The sequence below is a fragment of the Lemur catta genome, chromosome 6 (genome assembly GCF_020740605.2).
Source record: "Lemur catta isolate mLemCat1 chromosome 6, mLemCat1.pri, whole genome shotgun sequence".
Classification (NCBI taxonomy): Eukaryota; Metazoa; Chordata; class Mammalia; order Primates; family Lemuridae; genus Lemur; species Lemur catta.
In genome coordinates this window covers 3,225,255-3,247,991 of record NC_059133.1, presented here as the reverse complement: position 1 = coordinate 3,247,991, position 22,737 = coordinate 3,225,255, and the positions used below count along the sequence as shown (strand labels likewise).

Sequence of the window (22,737 nt, the reverse complement as noted above, 5' to 3'; positions counted from 1 at the left end):
GAGGGGCCAGGACGGTCCCCAGTCCTGACACCTGGTCCTACCCATGCATCCTCTGAGCTGCTGGCCTCACGGCAGAACACGGAATATCGAGGTTAGACACCAAACTCACACCTTTTTTTTTTTTTTTTTTTTTTTTTGAGAGCAGGTCTCACTCTGCTGCCCGAGCTGGAACGCCGTGGGTGGCATCATCGCAGCTCCCTGCAGCCTCAAACTCCTGTGCTCAAGCCACCCTCCCGGAGTGCTGGGATTATAGGCTTGAGCCACCACGCCCAGCCAAACTCACATCTTTGACTTTTAGGAAAGCCACCACGAGAGACCTGGCTCCGGGCTTTGCTCTTCCCTTGGAGGTTGTAAGGGGGGAGGAGTGACGGGCCCCCGGCCCCGTGCTGCAGCTGGGCGCCTCTGGGAGCTCAGTCTCCTCGGCCACACAATGGTGGTGACGATCCCGGCCGAGGAGACGACGCTCACGGAACACCGAGCCTGGCGCACGCTACGTCCCGGCGTCCAGCCCCGGTCAGGACTCCAGAGGCGCAGCCAACAGAGCCCCCGGGCCCAGGCCCCGCCGTCTGCCCCACCTCGGAGGCCTCCTCCCGACCCCCGGCCCCTGCCTGGGCCTCCTCTGCGCTCCGGGATCGGGTGACAGGGTACGGCCGCTGACCAGCGTCCCCTCTGCCCGGGAGGCTGAGGCTACTCACTCGGAGTCGGAGCCGTCAGCCTGCGCGCTCCCGGCGCACACGTTCATGGCCACCCCGTTGAGGTGCTCGCGCCCGGGCTCCCTCCGCGGGTTCTTGACGGTGATGGCACAGTCGGGGCCCCCCGAGCCCAGGGAGGACGTGCGTGACGACGCGGGGCTCTGCTCGCAGTCGGCCAGCTTCTCCCGGAGCCGGCCCTTCAGCGTCTGCTCGGTCAGCGGTGGCGGGTAGGTGACTTTGTTTTTCAAGATGCCTGGGAGGAAGGGGACACGGCGGGCTGTGTCAGGGCATCGTCCCTGCGCCTCGGGGCCGCCTGGCTCTCAGGGCCTGGGTAGCTGGGCCCATGGTGGCCACGTCCATCCCGCCCTTCCCTCGGGACCAGGGCTGGGCCCTTCCCTGGGCGCCCAGGCGCCCCCTCACCTTTCCTCTGCTCCGGGGGCTGCTGCGCGGGCTTGGCGGCGCCCGTGCCCTCTGGGTCTGGGGCGTGGTCCCCGCGGGGGTCGCCCTGCTCCTCCCGGTGCAGCTCCACGCTGACCCTGGTCTCCACCTTGAGGCGGGGCTGGCCGCCCGGGCCCTCACTGTCGCTGCCCGCCAGGCTCTCGTCGGGCCAGCCGGCCGGGACGTGGTTGGCCGCCGCGTCCCCTGAGGCACAGCAGCAGCACTCAGCAAGCGGCCAGGCAGAAAGTCGCCCGCCTGGTGGCTCCTGAGTGGCCCTGACCCGAAGGGTGGCCAGAAAGGGAGAGTCCCGACAGGGGGGCCTTCAGCTGTGACTCCCCCACTGCACCCCAACACCTGGGAGCCACACACGGGCTGCCGTCTGGCAGCTTCACCTGGTCCTTGCACCGAAGGTCCGCAGAGCCCCCACCCAGGCTGGCCTCCCCGTGTGGCCGCAGCTGTGCTGGGCACGTCCTGGAGAGCAGGGTCCCCGCCACGACCAAGGCCTGCCCCGTGGCCTGCTGTCCACAGCCCGGCCGGGCCACACTCACTCACCTTTGGGGGTGCTGTGGATGGGGCCCCGGGCCGGGTCCCACTTGTCCTCGGCTTCCGCCCCGTCATCCTCACTGTCCGACGAGTGTGAGGAGGCGTAGGAGCTGCTTTGCTCATCCAGGGACAGCTCGCTATCCGAGTCCGAATCGTGGCCTGCAAGGGGTCGTTGGGGACACAGAGGGAGGCTCAGGCCCTGATGCCGGGGAACCACCGGGGTCCAGGGCATGCGGGGGTAGCTGGGTCCCTGCTAATGCTTCATCAAGGGTGTAAGTTCTCCAGTGACCACGGGGACGTGGCACAAACGAGACCAAGCCCGGGGCGCCTCTGTCCCCAGGAGCTGTACCGTGGGGTTTCCTGGAGCTCCTGGGGATGAAGGATGAGTCTGGTTCTCCATGGCCGCCCCGCGCCAGCCCCGAGCACACGCTCAGCTTCTGGATCCCTTCGTCCCTGGAGAGGACGGGAGGGTCAGCTCAGCACCTTCCTCAGAGAGACAGATGATGCAGCCACCCAGCGCTACTGGGCGATGTTCTGGAAGATTCTCCGTCCCCCCCATCTGTGTTCCAATCAACAACAGCTGACAAAATGGGGCCTCCTGAGCACGCAGGGGGTGTGTCCCCTAGAATGGCAGGATGCGGCGGGGCCCCCAGACAGGCCAGGCAGCAGGGACGAAGCCGTGGCCCGAGAACCGCCCCCCCCCCAGGGTGACAGGAGGGCGCGGCGGGCTGACCTGGCGGTGCTGTCCAGCGAGGCGGTGGACTCGCCCAGCGCCGTGCGCAGCATGTCGGGGCCCTCGCTGCCCGTGTTGTTGCAGTTGAGCGAGCGCTGGGGGAGGGGCGGGCTGGTTATCTTGGGGCAGAGGCCACCGCGTGACTGCTGCAGAGGATGGCTCTGTCCCCACAGCAAACCTTCCCTGCAAACAGAAGCCCTGCGGCAGCCGAGGGCCACCCCTGACCTCCTGACCTTGAAAAGTGGGGCTGTGATTTGACTGAGGCCCCACCTGTCCCATCCTGCCCATTGCGCCAGGTCCACAGTGAGGGCAGCAGCCCCGCTGTGCCCGGTCCCTCAGCTCCCACCATGAGCGGTGCACCCACCGCCCAGGCCCGCTGGTCCCCGGCGGCTCCTACCGTCAGCAGGGTGGCCCTGGTGGTGGCTGAGTCGTCCGCGTGTGGCTTCTTCCCAGCAAGCACCCCCTTCAGGTGCCGCCGGACCTCCCTGTTGAACACGCAGTGGAAGAGGAGGACGAACAGGCCCTGGCGGGAGGGAGGCAGGGTCAGCCCCGACGGTGGTCGCCGGTGCCACCTGCCTGCGGACGCCCAGGCCAGGCCAGCTGTGCGAGGGGCCGCGAGTGCCCAGAGCAAGCCTGGCCCGTACCAGGCCTCCCCGGGGACAGTCCTGGGGCCACCTGGGGTCCCCAGCGTGTCATGAATCAATATGCTGGGCAGCTTGGTGTGACCCATCGATGACCACTCCTCTCCCTGTGGGACAAGGGGGACTTGTGCCGGCCTGGCAGCAGGTTGGGACCCCAGGTCTCCGTCCTGGCAGTGGGGCTAGGGACAGTGGGTCTCACCACAGCCCCTCCTTGTTCCATGGCTCTGCTGGAACAGCCGCCACAGGGTGGCCCCATTTTTCTGCCAGGGCTGCCCAAGCAGCGGCCCCGCCAGGCAAGGCCCCGACTCCTACCTGCAAGCAGCTGAAGATGGCGAAGAGGTAGTGAAAGGCCAGCGCGTCGCCATTCACGGCCAGCAGCCCCAGCAGCCAGGTGGCACTGACCAGCAGCAGCAGGAGAAAGGCCGTCCTCAGCAGGGGGCTGTGGGGGCGGGGGGATGAGCCCAGCCCTCCTCCCTACCCCCCACCTCCAACCGTCCACCCACCCGTCCATCTGCCACCCGTCCCTCCGTCCATCCACCCAGCCACCCACCTGTCTGTCCATCCAGCCATCATCCACCCGTCCCTCCATCCCTCCACCTGTCTGTCCACCCAGCCATCGCCCACCTGTCCCTCCGTCCCTCCACCTGTCTGTCCACCCGGCCATCGTCCACCTGTACTTCTGTCCCTCCACGTGTCTGTCCACCCGGCCATCATCCACCTGTCCCTCTGTCCCTCCACCTGTCCCTCCACCCAGCCATCGCCCACCTGTCCCTCTGTCCCTCCACCTGTCCCTCCACCCGCTCATCGTTATTCAGCCCCAACTCACACGACGCCTTTTCTTTCATAGTAATGGTGCTTTCTTTGGCAGGACACCCTTGCAGACAGGACAAAAATCACCGTGTTGATCTGAAAAGAACAAAACAAAAAATCAGAGTTGGCGGCCGACTCTCCTGCCTCATCTCTGCTAGAAGCATCTGAGGCTCATCGTCTACATCTCGGGACGTGTGGCTGGGGAGATGGCCTCGGGCACCGGCTGTGGCACGAGGTGGACCCAAGGCCAGACTGCAGCCCTCCAGCCCCCACCACCCCCACATGCCCGTGCAGGGCCTCCAGGGGTTGATACGGGGCAGTCTCCCGGTGGACATGAACCGCAACCCGGAACCCACGCATCTGAGGGCAAGGTCTGGGAGCGGCCTGGTGGCTTTGGCCACCATCGCCACGAGAGGAGCCCTTCCTGCCCCACCCTGGCCACTCCGAGGTGGCAGTAACACCAGCCAGCCCGGAACATCCCTTCCAGCCAATGCGCTCTGGGAAGGCCCCGGCACTCACGATTATAACCGCTCCGATAGGCCCGGCAAAGCTCCAAATCAGGGTGTCCTGAAGGGACAGCCAGCAGAAGTCGGGGTTCCCGTAGCCCTGGGGGTCTAGGCCAACCGCCAGTCCTGCCACACGAGGGAGGCAGAGGAGAGTGAGGGGCGCACACCCGGATGGCCACTCGCCCGCAGTGTGGGACAGCAGCCCCCAGGCCCAGCCAGGGTGGGGCCACGAGGGGGGCCCCACGTGGCCCTCGGGGGGCAGAGCACGGAGCCCCAGAGAGACAGCCCGGGCGGAGGATGGCCGGGGAGCCCACCCAGGCCTTCCTGCAGGTGTCCCCTGCGCTGGCGCCAAGTCCCAGGCGGCCCTGCCCTGGGGGCCTCACGTTGAATGAGAGCAGCACTGGGGGCCGGGTGAGTGGGTGGGCGGGCGAGTGCACCCTCCGGCCCCACGCGCAGCTGAAACTTGGGGGCTGGGGAAAGGGCAGAGCAAAGCAGGGCCTGGGGGACCCGCTGTCACCCTGTCCACCTGGGTCCTCGAGACAAGAATGGTTAGCGCCGCCCGGACCGCTGGACCAGGCAGCTGCCATCTACCAACGCCTTCAGCCCGGTCTGAGGTTCCCTGGGTGTCATTTTAAGATGTTGTGCCAGAGACTAAGTGTTTTTAAAAATTGTTTTTACAGCAGGTTAGAAATGTGAACTATTTGGATTTGGATTCCAAAGCTGTCCCGAGAGGCGGGGTTGTCACACGTGTGCTGACACAAGTGGGGGGGGGGGGTCTTCCATCTGGGGCACTGAGACTGCTTACACAGAGCAGCTAGAAGGACCATTTTCTGACGTGTTTTCATCCCAACACTCTTGTACGACAAGCACCGCGTCTGGGCAGAGACACGGCCTCTACGCTGGGGGAGGAGGTGGCTGGGGGGGCCCTGCCCTGCCCCCACCTCAGAGGCCCTGGGTAGACGTGAAAATGGCAACTGAGGGTCCCTCGGAGTAGAGGGACAGCCACATCAGAGCCCAAGGAGGCTGTCTGGCAAGCACACCTGTCAGCGACGCTACCGTGGGAACCAGCGACTGGCCCCAGGTGCTGCTGGGCAGAGCCTGGGTGGCAACAGCCCTGCCCCAGCGCCTCTGGCCTTGGACTTTGTGTCCAAGTCCCTGGAATCCAGAGATGACCCGGACGTGGGCTGCAGACAGAGCCCCAAGGCCGGCCCAGCTCTCGAGGAGCTCACGCCTGGCAGGAGATGTACCCCAGGGGAGCACTGAGCCGTCACCCGTGTGTGCAGATGGCACATGGGGACAGGGCCTCCACCAACATGGAGCTGGGTGCAGAGCGAGGAGGGCAGGCGGCTCTCCCTGCCTGCACGGGGCTTGCTCCCGGGTCACCAATGACACGTGGATCCCCACTTAGCCGTGGCCCGTGGGAAATCTGTATTTCTAAGCAGGCCACCCTGGCAGGGCGCCGCGTGTGTCCTCACCTGTGACAATGGCGGAGATGCCCCAGCCCACGACGTAGTAGAACCTCATGGGCCCCGTGTCGATGTTGCGCACCTCGGTCAGCATGCGGTAGACGTGCAGACCCTCCACCAGCGCCCAGGCGAAGGCGCTCATGTAGACGTAGTGCAGGAGGATGGCGACCACCGTGCACAGGAACTGCCAGGACACGGGCTGGCTCAGGGCGGCCCTGGGCTGAGCGGGCAGGGAGCCCGGATCCCGCCCTGAGCGAGCCTGGCTTGGGCGGGGGTGGGGCAGTTTGAGAGAAGCTGGAAATCTGGATTTGTGTGATGTTTCCAAAACTCTGAACGTTAACAATCAATTTAAAGCTAAAAAAAATACCCTGGAGGTGGACCTGCTCGGCCTGAGGACCCCAGACTACGATCTTGGCCTATGCCCGCCACTGCCCCCACATGGGGCTCCACGGCCCCCCACGGCCCAGTGGGTGTGGCCGGGGGTAGGAGAAGCTCCTCGCAGTGACCTCACTGTTAGTAAGAACCAGTTCCTCTCGCCCGCACTGATTTCACGGAGCCTCGGATCTTCCACAAAGAAAACACACGATGAGCACGTGTGTTCTACGCGACTGTCCTCAACTGCGCAGGGCTGTGTCTGGCCACTGGCCCAGTGCCAGGAAGAGAAAACCAATGTCCCCGGGGCAGCAGAGGGACAGTCTGTGGCCCTGCAGCACTGAGCCGCCTGGTGAGCCTATTTGCCTAGACACGGAAGGCCATGCACAAGTGGGACGAGGGCATGTGGGGAGGGCTGGGGACGCTGTGGGGTCACAGCGAGTCTAGCCCGAGGCCACTAGTGCAAATCAAATACCCCCACCATGTGCTCCAGAGCTGGACTCGAAGATACGGCCCAGAGCAGCTTCCCCAGGGCTCTCTGCAGGGGCTGCCCGGCCCGCGCTCCCGAGCCTGGCCAGCTGGGACACGTGGCAGGCTCCCTCCAGGCCCTGCCCACCCTGACCCAGCCACCCCAGCAGGCCAGCCTTCCAGGGGTCCCAGTGTCCTCCCCAAGGAGAGACCCCTCAACAGACACAGGAGGGGAAGGGGAGGCACCACCTCAACCCAGGCTGGACGTCCCTTTGCCCGAGCAGGACAGAGCACCCTGAGGAGAGGTGTGCAGAGTACAGGCTCGAGGGTAACACGAAAGGTGCCACCTGCTGCCACGTCAACCTCGACGGCCCGGGTACTCTCCCGAAACAAGCACCCCGGAGGTGGCGGAGGGATCACGTGGCATTAGTGCCTGCCGAACACCTTACAAAGCAGGAGCCAGAGCAGAAGAAAGCGGTCCCCTGCTACCCCTGGGGACACGCCGCGCCCACACCGCACACCCCGGCTGCTGATCGCAGTTGGCGTGGGGCGAGCAGGAAGGTGACAGGGGTGTTTGGCTTGCTGCCTTAGGTGATGTGAAAAGTACACCCACAAAACCACCTTTGAATGAGAAAGTGCCAGAACTACGACTTCTTCAATTTAGCGGGGTCGTACATGCACAGACTTCTGTACTGAACGTGACACCTTTTCCAGGAAGAGAACAAAGACGAAACACGAATGCGCAATAAATCATTTCAGCCTGCCCTCGCTCTGAGAGATGAAAAGCCTCGCCCAGAGATAGGATTGTGAGTTTACAAAAACCCATAAAAACCGGGCACGCGGCCAAGCCCCTGGAACCCGGAGCCCCGCTCCCTTCTCTTCTTTGTGCGCAGCGGTGCGTGGCTGCCTGGAGAGCCGGCCCGGGCGGGAGATGAGTCACCCTCACGCTGGGGCTCGGTGGCAGGGAGGGGCCCCCGGCTCTGCCGCGCCCTCTGCTCGGATGCTCAGCGCCGGGAGGCTTTGAAAGGAATCAGCTTCCCAGGACAGCTCCCCGGTCTGAGGCCCCAGCAAGGACATGCTCGGAGGGGAAGGCGCGCCTGGCCGTGTGTGCAGAACCTCCCGGGCGCGGGGCCCCTGGAGGGCAGCGAGGTTTGCTGCTTACTCGCCCGACACGCGCTCTGGGGACCGTCCTCTGCGGGACAGGCCTGATGTTCCACCTGTCGCTGCCGAGAAGCCACCAAGTTCATCAAGGAACTTTCTCAAGCTCTGCCTATGGGGCGGTGTGCCCACCCTCGCCCCTGAGGGGTTTGGCTACCTTAGGAGGGTCATGAGGGGTCCCACTGCTCACAACAAAAGAGGACGTGCCCAAGTCTGCAGACGGCCCTGGCCAGCTAGCCGGAAAATTCCACCTGGGTCGTCTTATTCCACTTCCCTACCCAGGGCCCGGCCGTTCCCAGACACAATTCCCACCCCACTGTGGAGGACCCCCACCCCGTCACAAGCTCTGCACCTTCCTTGGCCCCCTGTGGTGCGTCCGGCCTCAGCCACTCTGAGCTGCCCTCTCGTCACGTGACACCTCCACCCGCTCGTCACCCCTTCGGGAGACCTGAGGGTGGCCCAGGCCCAGCCCTCCTGCTGCCCCTTTGGTGTGATCCTGCCACCCCTCCCTCCTGTGGCTGCCACCCCGGCCACCGCCCAGGACTGTGAGTGCACCGTCGGGCTGCTCTGCTGGCCTGGCGCCGTCCTCCCACCCACCGTCCACCCGCTGCCGGGCTCGGCTTTCTGAAATGCACCTCGGCTCGCGGCTCTCCACGCACAACGCTGCCTGCAGGAGGAAGATGGCGCTCCTCCCCGAGAGGGGCCTGGCTCCGGGCCTGTCCCCTGCCCCTTATTCTGGATCCCTTCCCTAGGTGGCAAGTGGGTGGTCCTGTTCAGCTCTGCCCTGACCAGACACGGCCTCCCACCCACCAGTGAGGGCAGGTGAGGGCAGGGTGGGAGGTCTTCTGGAATCTGGGGCTTGGTGCTTTACTACAGGGACCACCAGAGGTCCTTTCTGCTCCAGGGAGGGAGGAACGACAGCTGTGTCAACAGCAGGTGGCTGCAGCACTGGAATGGCCCACTGTCCCCAAACAGGGTGCTAATGAGAGAGTGGTCAGGTCTACGTCAGAGCAACCTTTGAACTTCCTGGAGTCACCACATACAAATGTGAGGGTCGACTGGCCTTGCATCCCCCTAGGGCTACTAGGGCACCGTTTAGTGACGGATGCACGAAATGCACAGAGTGGTCTGCAGCACGTGTAGTTGAGGCCATCCACGAGGGCAGGAGGGTTTTTGCTCCAGCCCCTGTGGTCAGACGTCTGCAGCACGGAGCTCACGGAGGAGCGCCACGGACCCCGGCTCCCATCCCAGACCCTCCACCTCCCACCCAGCTGTGTGGCCTGGGCAGGTGACCCGACCTGTGAGGAGCCAGGCTCCCACCTGCCAGTGCTCCAGGGGGATCAAGGAGACCAGGCGTGTGTGCAAAGCCGCGGTGTGAGTGGCTGCTGCAAGGCTGCCCCACGAGCAACTCCCTATCGGCACGCTGGGGCCCCCGTGTCACCCTCACGAGCAACTCCCCATCGGCACGCTGGGGCGCCCGTGTCACCCCCACGAGCATCTCCCCATCGGCACACTGGGGCCCCCGTGTCACCCCTGTGCAACAAGCTGAGGACGCCAGAGCTACGACCCCCGCGCTGGCCTGCGCTGTTCACTCTGTCCAGTCGGCATGGACGTGCGCCGCTGTTGCCGCCTCCACGGCCGGTCACTCCCCAGTCCTCGAGGCCCTTGTCTCCAGCCACCAGCCCATCCCTCCCTCCTGTATCCCCCACCTGCTCCCCCTCCGGGGCTCCTGCGCCTTGATGAGACACACACCCCAGGGCTCACGTCCCGTAACAGCTCCCCAGCCCCAGTGTCCCCTTCCTCTCCCTCACAGCCAAATGCATCTGACACACCAGCCCCCCAGGTCTCACTCCCATCGCTCCTTTGTGAATCACACGCTGAATACACGCAGCGGCTGTGCACAGGGACACAACTGATCTCACGCACACATCACACCTCCACTCGTGACCGGCGACCTTGCTCAACTCTGTGTCCTATGAGGCGTCTGTAGATTAGATTCTTCTGTAAGGTCCTTCATGTCACCCATATCATCTAATAAATAATGACAGCCTTTTTTCTTCTTTCCAGTCTCTGACGCCAGCCAGTGCACTTGGTCACCACAGTCCCAGGCACAGCCTGAACGTGGGCTGACTGTCCTGTTGTACGATTATAACTGGGGGGCCACAGTGCAAGACCCCACACTGCACCCTGAAACTCTCGCCTTCCTCAGTGGTGACAAGTCCCAAGGGCAGAGACGAGGACACTTGCTGGCAGGTGCTGGCCCTCACTCCGTTAGCAGTTCATGGGTCTGTGTCTATCCCCCCAGGGAACTCGGCTTCCCCAGGGTGGAGGGCTCAGAGATTTAAAAGGGGGTGAGAGGCGGCCTTGCTAATAACCTACCTACAAGGGGGAAATAAACTCTCAACAGAAAGTAAGAGACATAAACTCTTGGCACATAATTGTCCCTTTGAAGACAACTGCCCCCTTTGCTTTGTTTAATGAAAACACCCGTGGACTAACTCGTGCTCTCTAGAAGTTCGGTCTTCTCCTCGGACGGCAGGGAGTGAGCTCCCCACGCCAGCTCGCTGCCTCAGTCCCGGGCAGAAGCCGGATTCCAAGGACTCTGATAAGCCCCGCAGGGAAAAGAAAAAATGAAGATCACCCGCAACAGTGTCACAGCTGCTCCTGTCACCAGGCCGCTGAACCAGGGGGAGGACACACTTTTACCCTTTAAAAACACTGACCCGCTTCTCAGCGGCCGGGTGTTTTCTGCCTTCCCTCTTGCCTTGCCACCTTCCTCCTCTCTCTACTCTTTCTGAGAAAGTAAAATAAACTTTCTTTCCTAAAACTATTCTACCCCCGGTGTGAGAATTCTTCCTCCAACCCGAGCCGTGAGCTCCTTGCGAGGTCCCCGCCCCAGCAGGGCACCAGGGGTCTAGGAAAAGGTGGCCTGATTAGGGTCCCATGCAACACCCCAGGAGTCCACACGACACCCCTATACTTAATCAGATCAAGCGGAGGTTCACCCACCTTTCCCTCCTCTCACCTGACCAGCTCCTCCGGCCACCAGTTGCTCCTTTCTCTCCTTCAACCCCAACCCCAACCAGAAACCGTGTCACAAGTTCTAGGCCTGTTCAGATGTCCGTCCCCTCTCTGGGCACACGCACAGGCATCCACGGCAAACACAGAGGACGCCTGGGGCAGGAGAAGTATCTTCAGACTGGGACAGTTCCAACGGTAGCTTGAAGCCCTCTGGGATTTGACAAGTGGCTGTAATTTCTTACGAAGTCACTAGCGCTGTGTCAGGAGGGTGAGACCCGACGGCTTGGAGCCCCCGGCCCTTGTGACGGGGCTCCCCCAGGTGCCTCTGCAGGGAGGGTCCCACCCAGGCACAAAGCAACGGCGAACACACCTGACCCGGCCCAGGACCCCCTGCTGCACCTGCCAGGCTGAAGCTGCAGGGGAGCCCCCCAAGTCCCTCAGAGAGGCAAGAGGGGTCTCTTCACCATGCCAGCCTGGCTGGAAGAGCAAACCTAGGTGACAACAGGTGCCCGAGTGACAGCACACTGCCCATGACGGCGCACGCGTGGAAGCTCGGGCGGGGCCGAGGCCTCACCTGGTTCTCGGTCTGGTTGATGCCGAGCACGAAGACCAGCTGGGACAGGAAGAGCGCCCCGCCGAGGTTCCTGTGGATGCTGTGCAGGTTGGAGCGCAGCGTGCGGGCCAGGGCGAGGAGGACGAAGGCCACCAGCAAGGCCGCCAGCGACAAGGACATGGCGGCGTAGGTGACGATCTTCACGGGCAGGACCTCCCCGTGCTGCGGGCGGGTGGGTTAAAGGCAGGAGAGAGGTGAGGGCCGCGGCTCTGGCGGTTCTTGCACAACAGACAAAGTATCGCTGGTGATCAGACTGTCCATGACTGGCAGGGACCCGTGTGACACACACGGTTCTCAGCGCAGCACAGAACAAGAACAAAAATCCAGCGGACAGTTTGGGGAGATGAACAAGTTCCGGAGGTGGGTGACGGTGACGGCCAGGCGACACCCTGAGTGTGCTTAACGCCCCTGAATTCTACGCTTACGTTTTATGTTCTATCATATTTTGCCACATTAAAAGGAAAAAAGGAACAACTAAACTCACACACAAACCCTATCGTCAGGACAAGCTGGGCCCTGCCCCAGGCTCAGAGCTGGAGGGACCTTCCAGGCTCAGCTTGGAGCCTGTGGCCGCGCCTATGCTGCGCTTCCTGAAATGTCATCGAGGATTTATGCTTTTGGTTACAGGATAGCTCCCCTCTTTACAAAGAAAACAGGCAAGTTTGATAATGCAACGCAAATAGCATCGTTTTAGTGAGCACTTGCTGCGTGGCAGGGATTCCGACACCCCTGCCCGGGTGTCCCTCGCACAGTGCCCCGACCGCAGCCACGAGGACAGTGCTGCCGTCACCCTGCTTCGCAGGGGAGGACAGTAACGCCCAGGAGTTCAGTAACCTGCCAGGGGTCCCACAGCTGGACGGGCCGCAACGTCGTGTTCCAATCATTTGGGACTAACGATCGCTCGCACACATCACCTGGCAGGGGCACCTTCCCCAACACCCTGCTCTCCCCGCTGTCCTCACGTGAACCGTCCTGTGATCGTCACGAGCAAATCTGCCTGTGTCAGAGGCTCATGTCTCTACAGTAGCTCATGTTATATCAATTGTGTTTTTTTAAATTTTTAGGTCTCTTACTACACACTTCTTAAGGGCAGTAAATGTGTCTTTTTTTTCAAAAAAACTGTGGTAAAATACAAATGACATCACTTAGCATCTTGGCCGTTTCACCTGGTTCTGGCTCCTGGACACCACTGCCCCATACGCCACACCCGGGCCGGCCTCACACCGGTTCCCATTTGGTAACAGGAGGCCCGGACAGGCCCCGCTGCCTGATTCATCTGCAGGGCCACCACGCTGGCCCACTCCCAGGCCACTTACGATGCCATAAGTTCAACGTTTGCTGCCCCATCGCTGGAGAGCTCCCAGCGGAGCCCCGGTGCCTGGCATGTGGCCCGAGAGGTGGCCAGGCTGCCCCACAGTGGGTGGAGAACAGCGTCTCACACACTGCTGGGCAGCGAGGGGCCCCTTCCAGGGGTTCTCAGGTTTTAATGCACAACCCGGGCTCTCTGAAACCCTGTTAGCAGGGCTTTGTCATGGAAACCCCCTGATCCCGCCCATGCTCCCCCAATACCAGTTGACCCGGTTTGTTCAAAGCGCTTAGAAAGAAAGGGGCAGCTCGAGGGGGGCAGGTCTGGGCTTAACGTCCAACATCAGAAGCGATGGATCCGCAGGCAGGGCCCGAGGGAGGGTGCCCACCTCACGCCTGGAGACGTCCATGAGCACGGCGCAGCTGGCCGCGTGGCTGCACTGGCACACCACGTGGGTCCGGTTCCTGGACAGGAGCTCGCAGCCCTTGGCCGACCACCCTCCAGTCCCACCGACGCTGCAGAGGAAAGAGGGGAGGGCGGGGGTGAGACGGTTCCCTCCGCCAGGAACCTGCCCGAGGCGGCCTTCACCCAGCCCCGGGGCTCCGGGGCCATCCCGGTCCTGCTGGGCCCACGGAGGGAGCGGAGAACACAAGGAGCGTCACTGCGCATTCCCAAGTCGGACCCCTGCTGTCGGAACGTCACCCAGGGGTTAAAGCTGCAGCTTTTACTGCCATCTTCTGAACAGGGATGCCTCCAGACACGGCGTCTCACGTTCACTTTACACTTTCATCTTCCGATTGCACAACGTTTTATGGGCACTGCCCGGAAGCAGGACCCAGTCATTACTCCCGTTTTGCCCATGGGAAGCCCCAAATAACAAGCTGTTCCAAGGTGTGTCTTGGCCTCAGAGAGGGCCCTGCCCTCCCTGACTCTGGGAAAATCCTGTAACCTCTCAGATCCTTAGTTTGCTAATCTGTGAAATGGGATGTTACGTTAATATGTTTGACCAAACTTTAAGATCAGAGATGAAAGGTGCGACATAATAGGGAGAGCAGGTTGTTAGAGGCAGCGCTAATTGCCAGGACTCAAAAGACAAGACAGACAGTGAGCCCAGGCCCCAAGTCCCAGAGGGCTTCCTTTGTTCTCCCCTTTGTGAGCCCAGTGCCTGCTACACCCTGGCCGGTTACACATTAGCCAGAGCGTGGAAAGCACAGAAGCAGAGTGCCTACGTACACCCTCTCTGCTGAGCGCAGCCGCCATCCGCTACACACGGAGGAGTTGCCATTCAGGAACATTCCTGTTGCGGAACCCCCGGCTGCACCACACTCGGTCCTGGCTCCAAGGGTGGGGAGCCAGGGGGCCCCTGGATCCCAGATGGCATCGCCCCTTCCTTGGTCTCAAACACATTCAAGGCCCTGCGTCCCTCCTGGCAACAAGGGCCATTCCCACCCAGCCCAGTGCCACTGTCCCTTCTAGAGACAGCCACAGCGAAAACAAACGGCAGAGAGAAAGGAAGCCCCATAAAGATGGGAACTCAGATAAGCCCACACCTCGGCATAAGCCCCGCAGCCAAGAACCAGGAAAACCAAAACACACAAAGGCGCCAGCACCTTGGCTCTTGGCTGCAGGAACCACACCCTGCCTCTGGCTCTGCGTGTCCCGGGGGCAGAAATCACTTACTTCCACTTTGTTCAAACTATGAAACACCCTTTCCTCACCCAGACGGCGGCCAGAACGCACTTGCTGCGACGCTGGCTGCTCTCCTTGCTCGGAATGAACCCCACTGCGGGCAGCCGTGGCCCCATGTGGGGGTAAACCAGCGCCTCAGCTGTGCCGTGTTGGTCTCGGGGGCAAGGCTGACGCCGGCCCCTGTCTGGCACCTCCAACATCTCGGAGGGGGGGGTCCCCACTGTCAGGAGAAGGGCTCCTGGCCCAGTCTCGGGGCCCTACCCACGTGTGATCAGAACAAGTCCTCCCTCGTCTGCTGGTGGCCTGAGTGCTAGCGCTGGCTGCCACACCTCGGGGGTCCTGCAGGCGGGTGGCCCATGTGCTTGTATGCGTGCACGCGTCTGCATGTGTCTCCATGTGCACACGGCTGCGTGCGTGCAGACACATGGGGGAGGCTCTGACACCCCCGAAGCAGAGCGGGAAGACCAGCCTTCTGCCCACGAGGGGCTGGAAGGGAAGCAACAGCCACGAGAGACTGTCGCCATGGGACACTCTGCCCTCTGAGCCCTCGGGACCGGTGGGCACAGTCTGGCCTTGGCAAAGCCCTCACTTGGGGACTCACGGCTCCAGGCGCAAGAGGAGGCTGCCTGGCTCCTGGGGTCACACTTACGCGAGGGAGTGGTTCCAGAACACGCACACAGGCTTGGTCCGCTCCTCTGTCTCCAGCAGGGTGAACTCCGCCAGGACAGGCCTCTGCAGGGGGCGCGGCAGTGGGTCGCCCTCAGTGTGCACCACGGCGCTCACCACCGGGGTGTTGATGACGGGCCGGTTAGGCAGCCTGCGAGGGAGACGCCAGAGCACAGGGACAAACGTGAGCAGGGAACAGCCACTCAAATCCTGGCGCAAACACGACCGGGACGCAGGACGATGTCTTTCTAGGAGTGACAGAATCACAGTCCTTGAGCACAGACCCGCGGGCCCCGCTGTGTCTTCGTCAGAGGAAGGGGATGTGTCACCTCTGGGCCAAGCGGGGACTCCAGGAATTGAACAATAAAGGGAAGGCACAAGTGGGAAGTTACAGCCCCAACACCACGGCAGAGCCACCAACAGCTCAACGTGCAGTAAAAGAAACCCAGGGACGTGACTACAGCTCGCGGTGGGACATCATCTGGTGCCCAAGAACGCGGAGGCCACAGAGCCCGGAAGTGTCTGGGCAACGACAGCCGGCATGAAAAGCAGAGCCTCGGGGTGCCCTGCCGCTGGCCAGGCTACCAAGCGGGAACGTGCATTTCTTCCAGCCAACACTGGCCAAGTGGCCCTCGGTGCTGGGGCCAGGACCAGGCGCCACCCCCGACAGCCCTGGGGTCGGGGGGGGCACAGGGTGGGTCGGGGGGCACAGGCTGGGAGGGGTGGAAGCACCGAGGTGAGCACGGGCAAAGCGTGTGTGGCCTGGGGTCGGTGCCCGCAGGGCAGCGGTGGCTGTCGGGGGCCAGGGTCACAGCCGACGCTGCTGGGGAGCGTGTGGGTGATCACAGCCCTCCCCGCGCCCCGGCCCTACCTGAGGCTGCGGCGGTCGGGGTCGTAGTGCTCAGGCAGGAGCCGCCCCAGGGTCCGGTAAATGACAACGAGGGCGACAGCAAACTGGCCGGGGTCATCGGGGTGTCTCCTCCGCCTGCTGAAGGTGGCCTCCTCCCTCTCGGTGCCGGGCCCCGGGGCCGCGGTCTCTGGGGGGGCCCTCCGGCCGGCCGGCCTCACCATGGGGCCTTCTGCAACGCGAGCAGAGTGAGGACTCCAGCGGGCAACGCCCGTGGCCACCTGACCACCGGCAACGCGAGCGAGTGCTTCTCGAAAGTCAACACGTTTCACGGGGTATAGTACCCAGGCCCTCAAAAAGCTAAATGTAGCATTTCCATACAATCCAGCAATTCCATTTGTGAGTACGTGCTCAAAAAAGCTGAAGGCAAGGCCTTGAAAAGGTATTTTCACAGCAGCCTTGTTCACAACAACCCAAACGTCCACTGACAGATGAACAAACAAAACATGGTCTACCAAGCATCGGAACATTGTTCAGTCTCAGAAAGGAAGGAAATTCAGGCTGGGTGCGGTGGCTCGCACCTGTAATCCCAGCACTTTGGGAGGCCCAGGCAAGAGTCCAGGAGTTCGAGACCAGCCTGGGCAACATCAAGAGACATCTCTATAAAAAAAGTTTTTTTAAAAGTTAGCCAGGCATGGTGGCACACACCTGTAGCACCAGCTACTCGGGAGGCTGAGGCAGGAGGATGGCTTAAGCCCAGGAGTTGGAGGCTGCAGTGAGCTGTGATCACACCACTGTACTACAGTCTGGGTGACAGAGCGAGACCCTGTCTCTTTAAAAAAAAAAAAAAAAAAAAAGGAAGGAAATTCTGACACATGCTACAACATGGACGGACCTTATAGACATTATGCTAAATAAGCCGGTCACAGAAAGACAAACACCACAGGATTCCACTTATGTGAGGTCTTGGCGGTGTTAAATTCACAAAGTCGCCCGGTGGGTGCGGGGGCGGAGGGAGGGACTCAGCATTCGGTGGGGACAGTTTCAGGTCTGCAGGTGAGAAGCACCTCGCAGATGGACGGCCTCACGCCGTGAATGTGTTTGACGCTACTGAACCGCACGCTCACAGGGGTAAAGACGGAAAATTTTATCTTCGTGTATTGCACAATTTTTTAAAAAAGTGACAGAAGCCTCATGATACTGGCCGATGGCAACACCCCCTCCACAATCCCACACTTTCACTTCAGGTAAAACATGGGTGTGTTTACATCGCACCTGACATGGGGCTATACAAGGCCATGTATAGACCTCATAAATAAATATGCACATTTGGGGGTATAAACACTTAAAATTTCTTGCCACACACTGGATTGGGCTCCCATGGATGCCGGTGACCCTGGTTTAAACTTGAACCTCAGTGTGTGAGTGATGCGGGTGCTGCCACGTGGGGGTGGGTCCTGAGCCCCCAGCACGGCCAGTGGACAGCCGTCCCGGGGGTCTGGCCTCAGGGCCCACCCACGCCCCACCCCACACGCGCTGCGGGGAGGCTCTCGGGAGCCCTGGCTGCACCCGAGTCCGCCCCCGACCTTTAACCTTGCAGGAGGATCACACAGCCAGTGACCCACATTTTCAACAACTGACAAGATGCACCTGACTGAGCCTCACCCAGGTACCATTTGGAAATACCTGGATCCCCCCACCCCAATGCTGAGCACGTGCTGTGCAGAACACCCGCTCCAGGGGGGCAGGAGGGACGGAGCGTGGGAGGAGGCTGGGCCGGGAGGGATGGGGGCCCCTCCCGGGAAACAAGTCTACACGTGGAGCAGCCGCACCCCAGGCCAGGATGCAGTGGGGAGGGGACAGAAACAGCTCCCACCGGAGGGCCCATGGCTCAGGACAGCTAGCAACCCTCCACATGCCATCCGGCCAACCACGGTGGCCCCTGAGGGGGACACACACTGTTACCCTCCGCTGGCCCTGCCCAGGCTGATGACACATGGTAACAATACTCAGGCTGGGTGACAGCACTGGCTAGGGACACCCAAGCTGGGCGACAGCACTGGCTAGAGACACCCTGGCTAGGACACCTGGGCTGGGTGACAGCATTGGTTAGCGACACCCAAGTGAGGTGACGGCACTGGTCAGCAAGATCCAAGCTGGGTGACAGCACTGGTTTGGGACACTCGGGCAGGGGAGGTGGCCTGGGAGGGTCAGGGGCCTCCCCGTCCACCTCTTCACGGCAGGGAGGCTGCCGCCCCTGACAGTCTCACACAAGCGGCTGCCTCCGGCACAGGACTGTGTCCTGGGTCATGGCCGCCACTCAGGAACATCCCACGGTGCAGAGCACGCAGCGGAGCGAGGCCGGGAATGCGTCCGCCCTCTGTATTTCCTGCCAAACCAACCTCTGGGCCTAAGGTGTTGTCCATGGCTGGCTCATCACATGTCCCCAGCCAGCCAGCAAATGTGTTCTGGGGGCTCCCTGGGGCCAGGTGTCTCAGGGTCCCAGGTGCAGCCTTGCCGTCCCCAAGAGCCTCTCACCCAGGAGAACTGGTGACATTCACACGTGTCAGGCAGAGGGCGTACCCTGTGGGCCAAGGTGGGCAGGGCACTGGGAGGTGAAGGGTTGGGGACCAGGCTGGCATGAGAGCCTACAGAGGGGATGGTCACAGCAAAGACTGGGGCTCAGGGCTGCGGTGAACAATGAGGCGCAAGAGCAGAGTGTCGGGGTGGATGGTGCCCCCTCGGCGGGGCTCGGGAAGGCGCACGGGGATGTCCCTGCAGCTGAGCTCTGGCTGCAGCTGTTCCCTGCGGGGCTGGGAGGCAAGAGGAAGCAGGTCTCGGGGTGGGCGGAGGAAGCCCGAGGCTGCGCCCAGCCCTCCTGGGAGGCTCATCCAGGCTGCCGGCCCTGACACCACTGCAGGGAGCCACGGGGCCTTTGCTCGCCCCCCTGCCCTGTGGTGAGTCGGGGCTCTAAGGAACGTCACGGGAGAGAGAAAGATAAAGCCAGGGCTGCCTCTGCCCGTCAGCCTGAGAGAAATCACACCAGGCGGTGTTCCCGCGCCAGCTGGCTCTGGCATTTCCGCAGATTAAATAAAAATGCCACTTACAGGGTTGAGGGGAGCTGGGGACCAGATGGTGGCCTTCCCAAGGAGAGCAGGGAAGCAGGAAGCCCAGGCTCCTCCTACGGGATGCTCTAAAGCCAGCGAGGTCCCTGTGTGTCCTTCCCTGACGCTCACAGAGTCCGTGAGAGGACGACCCAGCGACACTTCGGAAGCAGACTCGCAACGGAGCCAGAGCCTCTGCTGGCAGAGAATCAAAGGCACACACGGACACACACGCGCGCGCACACACGGGACACACGCACAGCCGCGTCTGTGGGTAGCTGTGAGCGAAACGCATACACGCACAACACGGAAAATGCAAATCCACCTGGACTTGAACACGTTTTGTGAGGCAGGGTCGGTATCGGGCTCAACCCCAACACAGCCCGACATCTTCGACAGCGTTTATTTAAAACGTTTGAAATAATGAGAAATACCTGAACACCTGACAAAATTAATTTACAAAAAACATTTCAAATTTTCAATTGTCCCTTAGAAAGTGTTTACCTTTTCACGTCCCTGTCGTTTTGAGAAGACTTTAGCAACTGGTGTGGAATGGTAAGAAATTGCTTTAATAAAGTTCAAAATGTTTAACCTGCCCTGCACGGTAAGCCCAGCCCAGCACCGGGACCTGTGCCCAGACGGCCGCGGTTTGGTCTGTTTGAGGGGTGGGGACTCTACAACTCTGGGGGACTCTACAGCTTTGACCTCCCTGCAGAAGCAGCTCTCCACGGCACAGCGGAGACACCGGCCACGGACAGTCCCAGCGCCGTCTCAGTGGCTGCACTGTGAGTTACACGTGAAGCACCCCCATTCCAAGAGTGTGGGGCCAGAGGTGTTCCAGATTTTTCACAATCTTTGCATCGTGCTTATGCTCCAGTGAGCATTTCCTTTGAGTGTCATGTCAGTGCTCAAGAAGTGTTAGATTTTAGAGCATTTCAGATTTCAGATTTTTGGATTAGGGACGTTCAACCTGTACCTGAAACAACCCACCGTTACCAGCTGACGCCAGCTGACGCCTGCGGCCCGGGGCCTGCAGGGAGGACTCGCACTCAGAGGACGGGCTCTGCGATGTGACGCGTCTCCTCACCTTCCAGGGACGCCCCCGGAGGGCTGTCCCCACCCTCCCCGCACGGTAAGGGTCCCCAGAGGCAGCAGTGGGTCTCCAAGCAGTTTTACCTTTTTTCTCCGGTGGTTTGAAGAAGTCAGCCGGGAAGGAGACCGAGGACTCCAGCTCTCTGGGGAACTCCTGGTGAATGTCCTCAAACCGAGGCACTCTGGCTCCCGTGAAGTTGAACTTGTCGAAGACGTCGACCGCGAGAACTGGGGAGACAGTCCTGTGGTCACACACGACTCCCCGGCTCTCTCAGACACTCGCCGTGTTCAGAAGAACCACGAGTGTCAGTGTGACACTGACCGGCCACCGGAGAAGCGAATCCACCTCTGCCTTTCTGTGCCCACCTGCGTCTGTCCCGTCTGCAGTAAGCCCCCACCCACAGGGACAGCTGGCCTACAGTGGCCCCCAACACTGCCCTCCTAGAGGGTCTCCCACACCTGGGGCTTGGAAGGCCGGGCTCTTTTACAGATGAGGACAGGGGCCACAGCCACTGATTCAATTTTCTAAGATAGTGGCTGAGCAGCGGCCGGTGGCCCACCTGCCTTGGCCGGGGACGGACCAGCTCCTGTGGCCACACCCCCCAGATGGCCCCAGGGTCCCACCTGCCCCGCTGCTGCCTCGGCCCTTACTCATGTTGGTGGTGACGATGACAAAAGGCCTCAGGTAGGTCCTGCGCACGTTGCGCGCCATGTTGCCGAAGTAGGCCTCGAAGTGCCTCAGCAGCTGGGCCGCGCCACCCTCGCTCCGCTGGATCTGTTCCCACGCGGCCCTGGTGGCCGGGGCCAGGAGGGCACTGCCAGAGAGGACCACGTCCTGGTCGGACAAACGGACAATGCTCAGCTCTGCACCCGCCGAGGCCTGGCGGATGGCGGGGAGTCGGGGGGAGCCGGGTCCGTGTGGCCTCTGCTCACCAAGACGGAACCAGGCCGGGACCGGGGAGGAGTCTGCGGTGGGGAAGGTGGGTGGGGAGGCTCCTGGCTACGTCAGCGCCCCCGGATCCCGCCAGGTCAACCAGGGGACGGGAACCACCCCACAGGGGCCAAACAGGATTGCGCAGAGAGGCCACCCACGGGCATGCGCTCAGTTACCCAGGGGGCGACGCTCCTCAGCACACCTCTGGGGTTACGTAAATGAGGGGCAGAGGGCAGGCTGGGGGCATGAGGCTGCACACAGGGGCTCGGGGGCCACGGCCCAGGGCAGAAACCAGGGGGGAAACTTCTGCTTGCAAAGAGTCAAGGATGGAACAGACTCTCTCGGCCCAAACTCCAAGGCTGGGATTCCAGTCAAAGTGAGGGGCCTCGCCAAGGCCCTGGGGGCTCCGTGTGGGCGAGAAGGTCCCACGGGGGCCCTGTATGGACGGAAGGTCCTCCAGGGACCCTGTGGGGTGGACGAGGCACGATGAGGAGGCTCTGTGACGGCTGCCAAGAGCAGGTGCCACACGTCAGGATGAACGAGTGTCCTCGGCATTCATTCTGCACAGACGCCGCTTAGGGTCGTCACGTAAACAAAGCCAGGACAGGAGGGTCTTGGTGGAGGTGTGGACCCCCGAATGCAGGACCCTGGAGTCTTGGGTAGGAGCAGGGACTCTGGAGCCCACCGCTGGGCCCCAGCCCTTATGAGCTGGGCCCTTGGGCCAACCCCTTTTGCTCTCTGTGCCTCAGTTTCCCTATCTGTCAAGTGGGTGGACAGCAATGCTACCTCAGACTATGAGAGAGGAAGGGTGGCTGATTCAGGTAGAGCCACTTTGAACACGGTCTGGCACACAGTGAGGTCTGCAGCCGGTTACCACTAAGGTCGTGACCCACAGGTTTCTCGCCAAAACACTGCGTAACGCTCCGGTCCGCTCAGCCAGTCACTGACTAGCCCAGGCTCGCGCTTGGGAAGCCAAGTGCTGTCCCCGGGACCCCGGACACAACGATCCAGCACAAGCCGAGCTCGACCCCAAGCCCTACCGACGCCCGACCCCCGCACCGCGGGCCCCAGTGGGGCTGCCACCGCCCACCTCGTGGAAGTCTGCGTCCCGCGTGGCCGCCAGGTCGAAGCCCTGCTGCCGGCTCTCGTGCTGCAGGAGCCGGGCCAGCAGCTGGTAGGCCGTGCGCACATCATTGCCGAAGAGCGTGCCGGTCTGCTGCGTGGCGTTGCGCAGCGCCTTGGCCAGCCGCAGGGTGCCGGCGCCGTCCATCTGCGTCTCGTTGCGGCCCAGCCTCTCGTTCTGCAGCGGGGGAGGCAGTCACGGTGTCTGCGAGCCCACCTCAGTCGCTTCCCGTCCTGCCTGTTAGAAACTCACCACCTCTGGTGAAAGTTTCTCTGCCAGGAAGCAACTTAAAAATCCAAAAGCCCAGAGGTGAGCTTTGGCCGACAATTTAATGTGAAGGCGGAGGGTTTGTTGGACCACAGAGCGCTGAGAAAATGATACTGAATGGAAGACACAAGAGAATAAAACGCCAAAGACGAAGGGCAGGATCAGAGGGCGAACGGGGTTGAACACGGGGCCCTGTGTCACCAGGACCAGAGACACAGAGCTGGGTCCTTGCGGGAGACAGAACCGCG

The 22,737-nt window shown here is 62.0% G+C and overlaps 2 protein-coding genes across 4 annotated transcripts in view; one reads left to right on the top strand and one right to left on the bottom strand.

The window, feature by feature from the left end:
- The window catches only part of TRMU (tRNA mitochondrial 2-thiouridylase), a 37,881-nt gene extending 27,278 nt beyond the window's left edge, over nucleotides 1–10,603 (top strand). Inside the window, exons 11-12 of one of the 3 annotated variants that reach the window (XR_006735661.1) lie at nucleotides 146–919; nucleotides 3,916–10,603. Coding sequence is in view for 1 of the 3 variants with exons in the window: in XM_045552767.1 (XP_045408723.1) it covers nucleotides 146–253 (108 nt within the window). In the remaining 2 variants the exon portion in view is untranslated. Of the gene's footprint in view, nucleotides 1–145; nucleotides 935–2,013 lie in introns of those variants that run through there. The other 2 variants (XR_006735660.1, XM_045552767.1) reach the window with 2 other exon arrangements.
- CELSR1 (cadherin EGF LAG seven-pass G-type receptor 1) overlaps nucleotides 1–22,737 on the bottom strand; it is a 137,403-nt gene that overhangs the window by 2,215 nt on the left and 112,451 nt on the right. The window contains exons 18-34 of the mRNA XM_045552772.1: nucleotides 22,190–22,399; nucleotides 20,817–21,000; nucleotides 20,250–20,393; nucleotides 15,994–16,201; nucleotides 15,106–15,273; nucleotides 13,156–13,282; nucleotides 11,423–11,623; nucleotides 5,839–6,013; nucleotides 4,377–4,489; nucleotides 3,874–3,953; nucleotides 3,360–3,486; nucleotides 2,804–2,929; nucleotides 2,407–2,501; nucleotides 2,023–2,126; nucleotides 1,683–1,832; nucleotides 1,113–1,334; nucleotides 696–945 (exon numbers count right to left, since the gene is read on the bottom strand). Coding sequence (XP_045408728.1) covers nucleotides 696–945; nucleotides 1,113–1,334; nucleotides 1,683–1,832; nucleotides 2,023–2,126; nucleotides 2,407–2,501; nucleotides 2,804–2,929; nucleotides 3,360–3,486; nucleotides 3,874–3,953; nucleotides 4,377–4,489; nucleotides 5,839–6,013; nucleotides 11,423–11,623; nucleotides 13,156–13,282; nucleotides 15,106–15,273; nucleotides 15,994–16,201; nucleotides 20,250–20,393; nucleotides 20,817–21,000; nucleotides 22,190–22,399 — 2,684 coding nt within the window. The remainder of the gene's footprint in view (nucleotides 1–695; nucleotides 946–1,112; nucleotides 1,335–1,682; nucleotides 1,833–2,022; nucleotides 2,127–2,406; nucleotides 2,502–2,803; nucleotides 2,930–3,359; nucleotides 3,487–3,873; nucleotides 3,954–4,376; nucleotides 4,490–5,838; nucleotides 6,014–11,422; nucleotides 11,624–13,155; nucleotides 13,283–15,105; nucleotides 15,274–15,993; nucleotides 16,202–20,249; nucleotides 20,394–20,816; nucleotides 21,001–22,189; nucleotides 22,400–22,737) is intronic.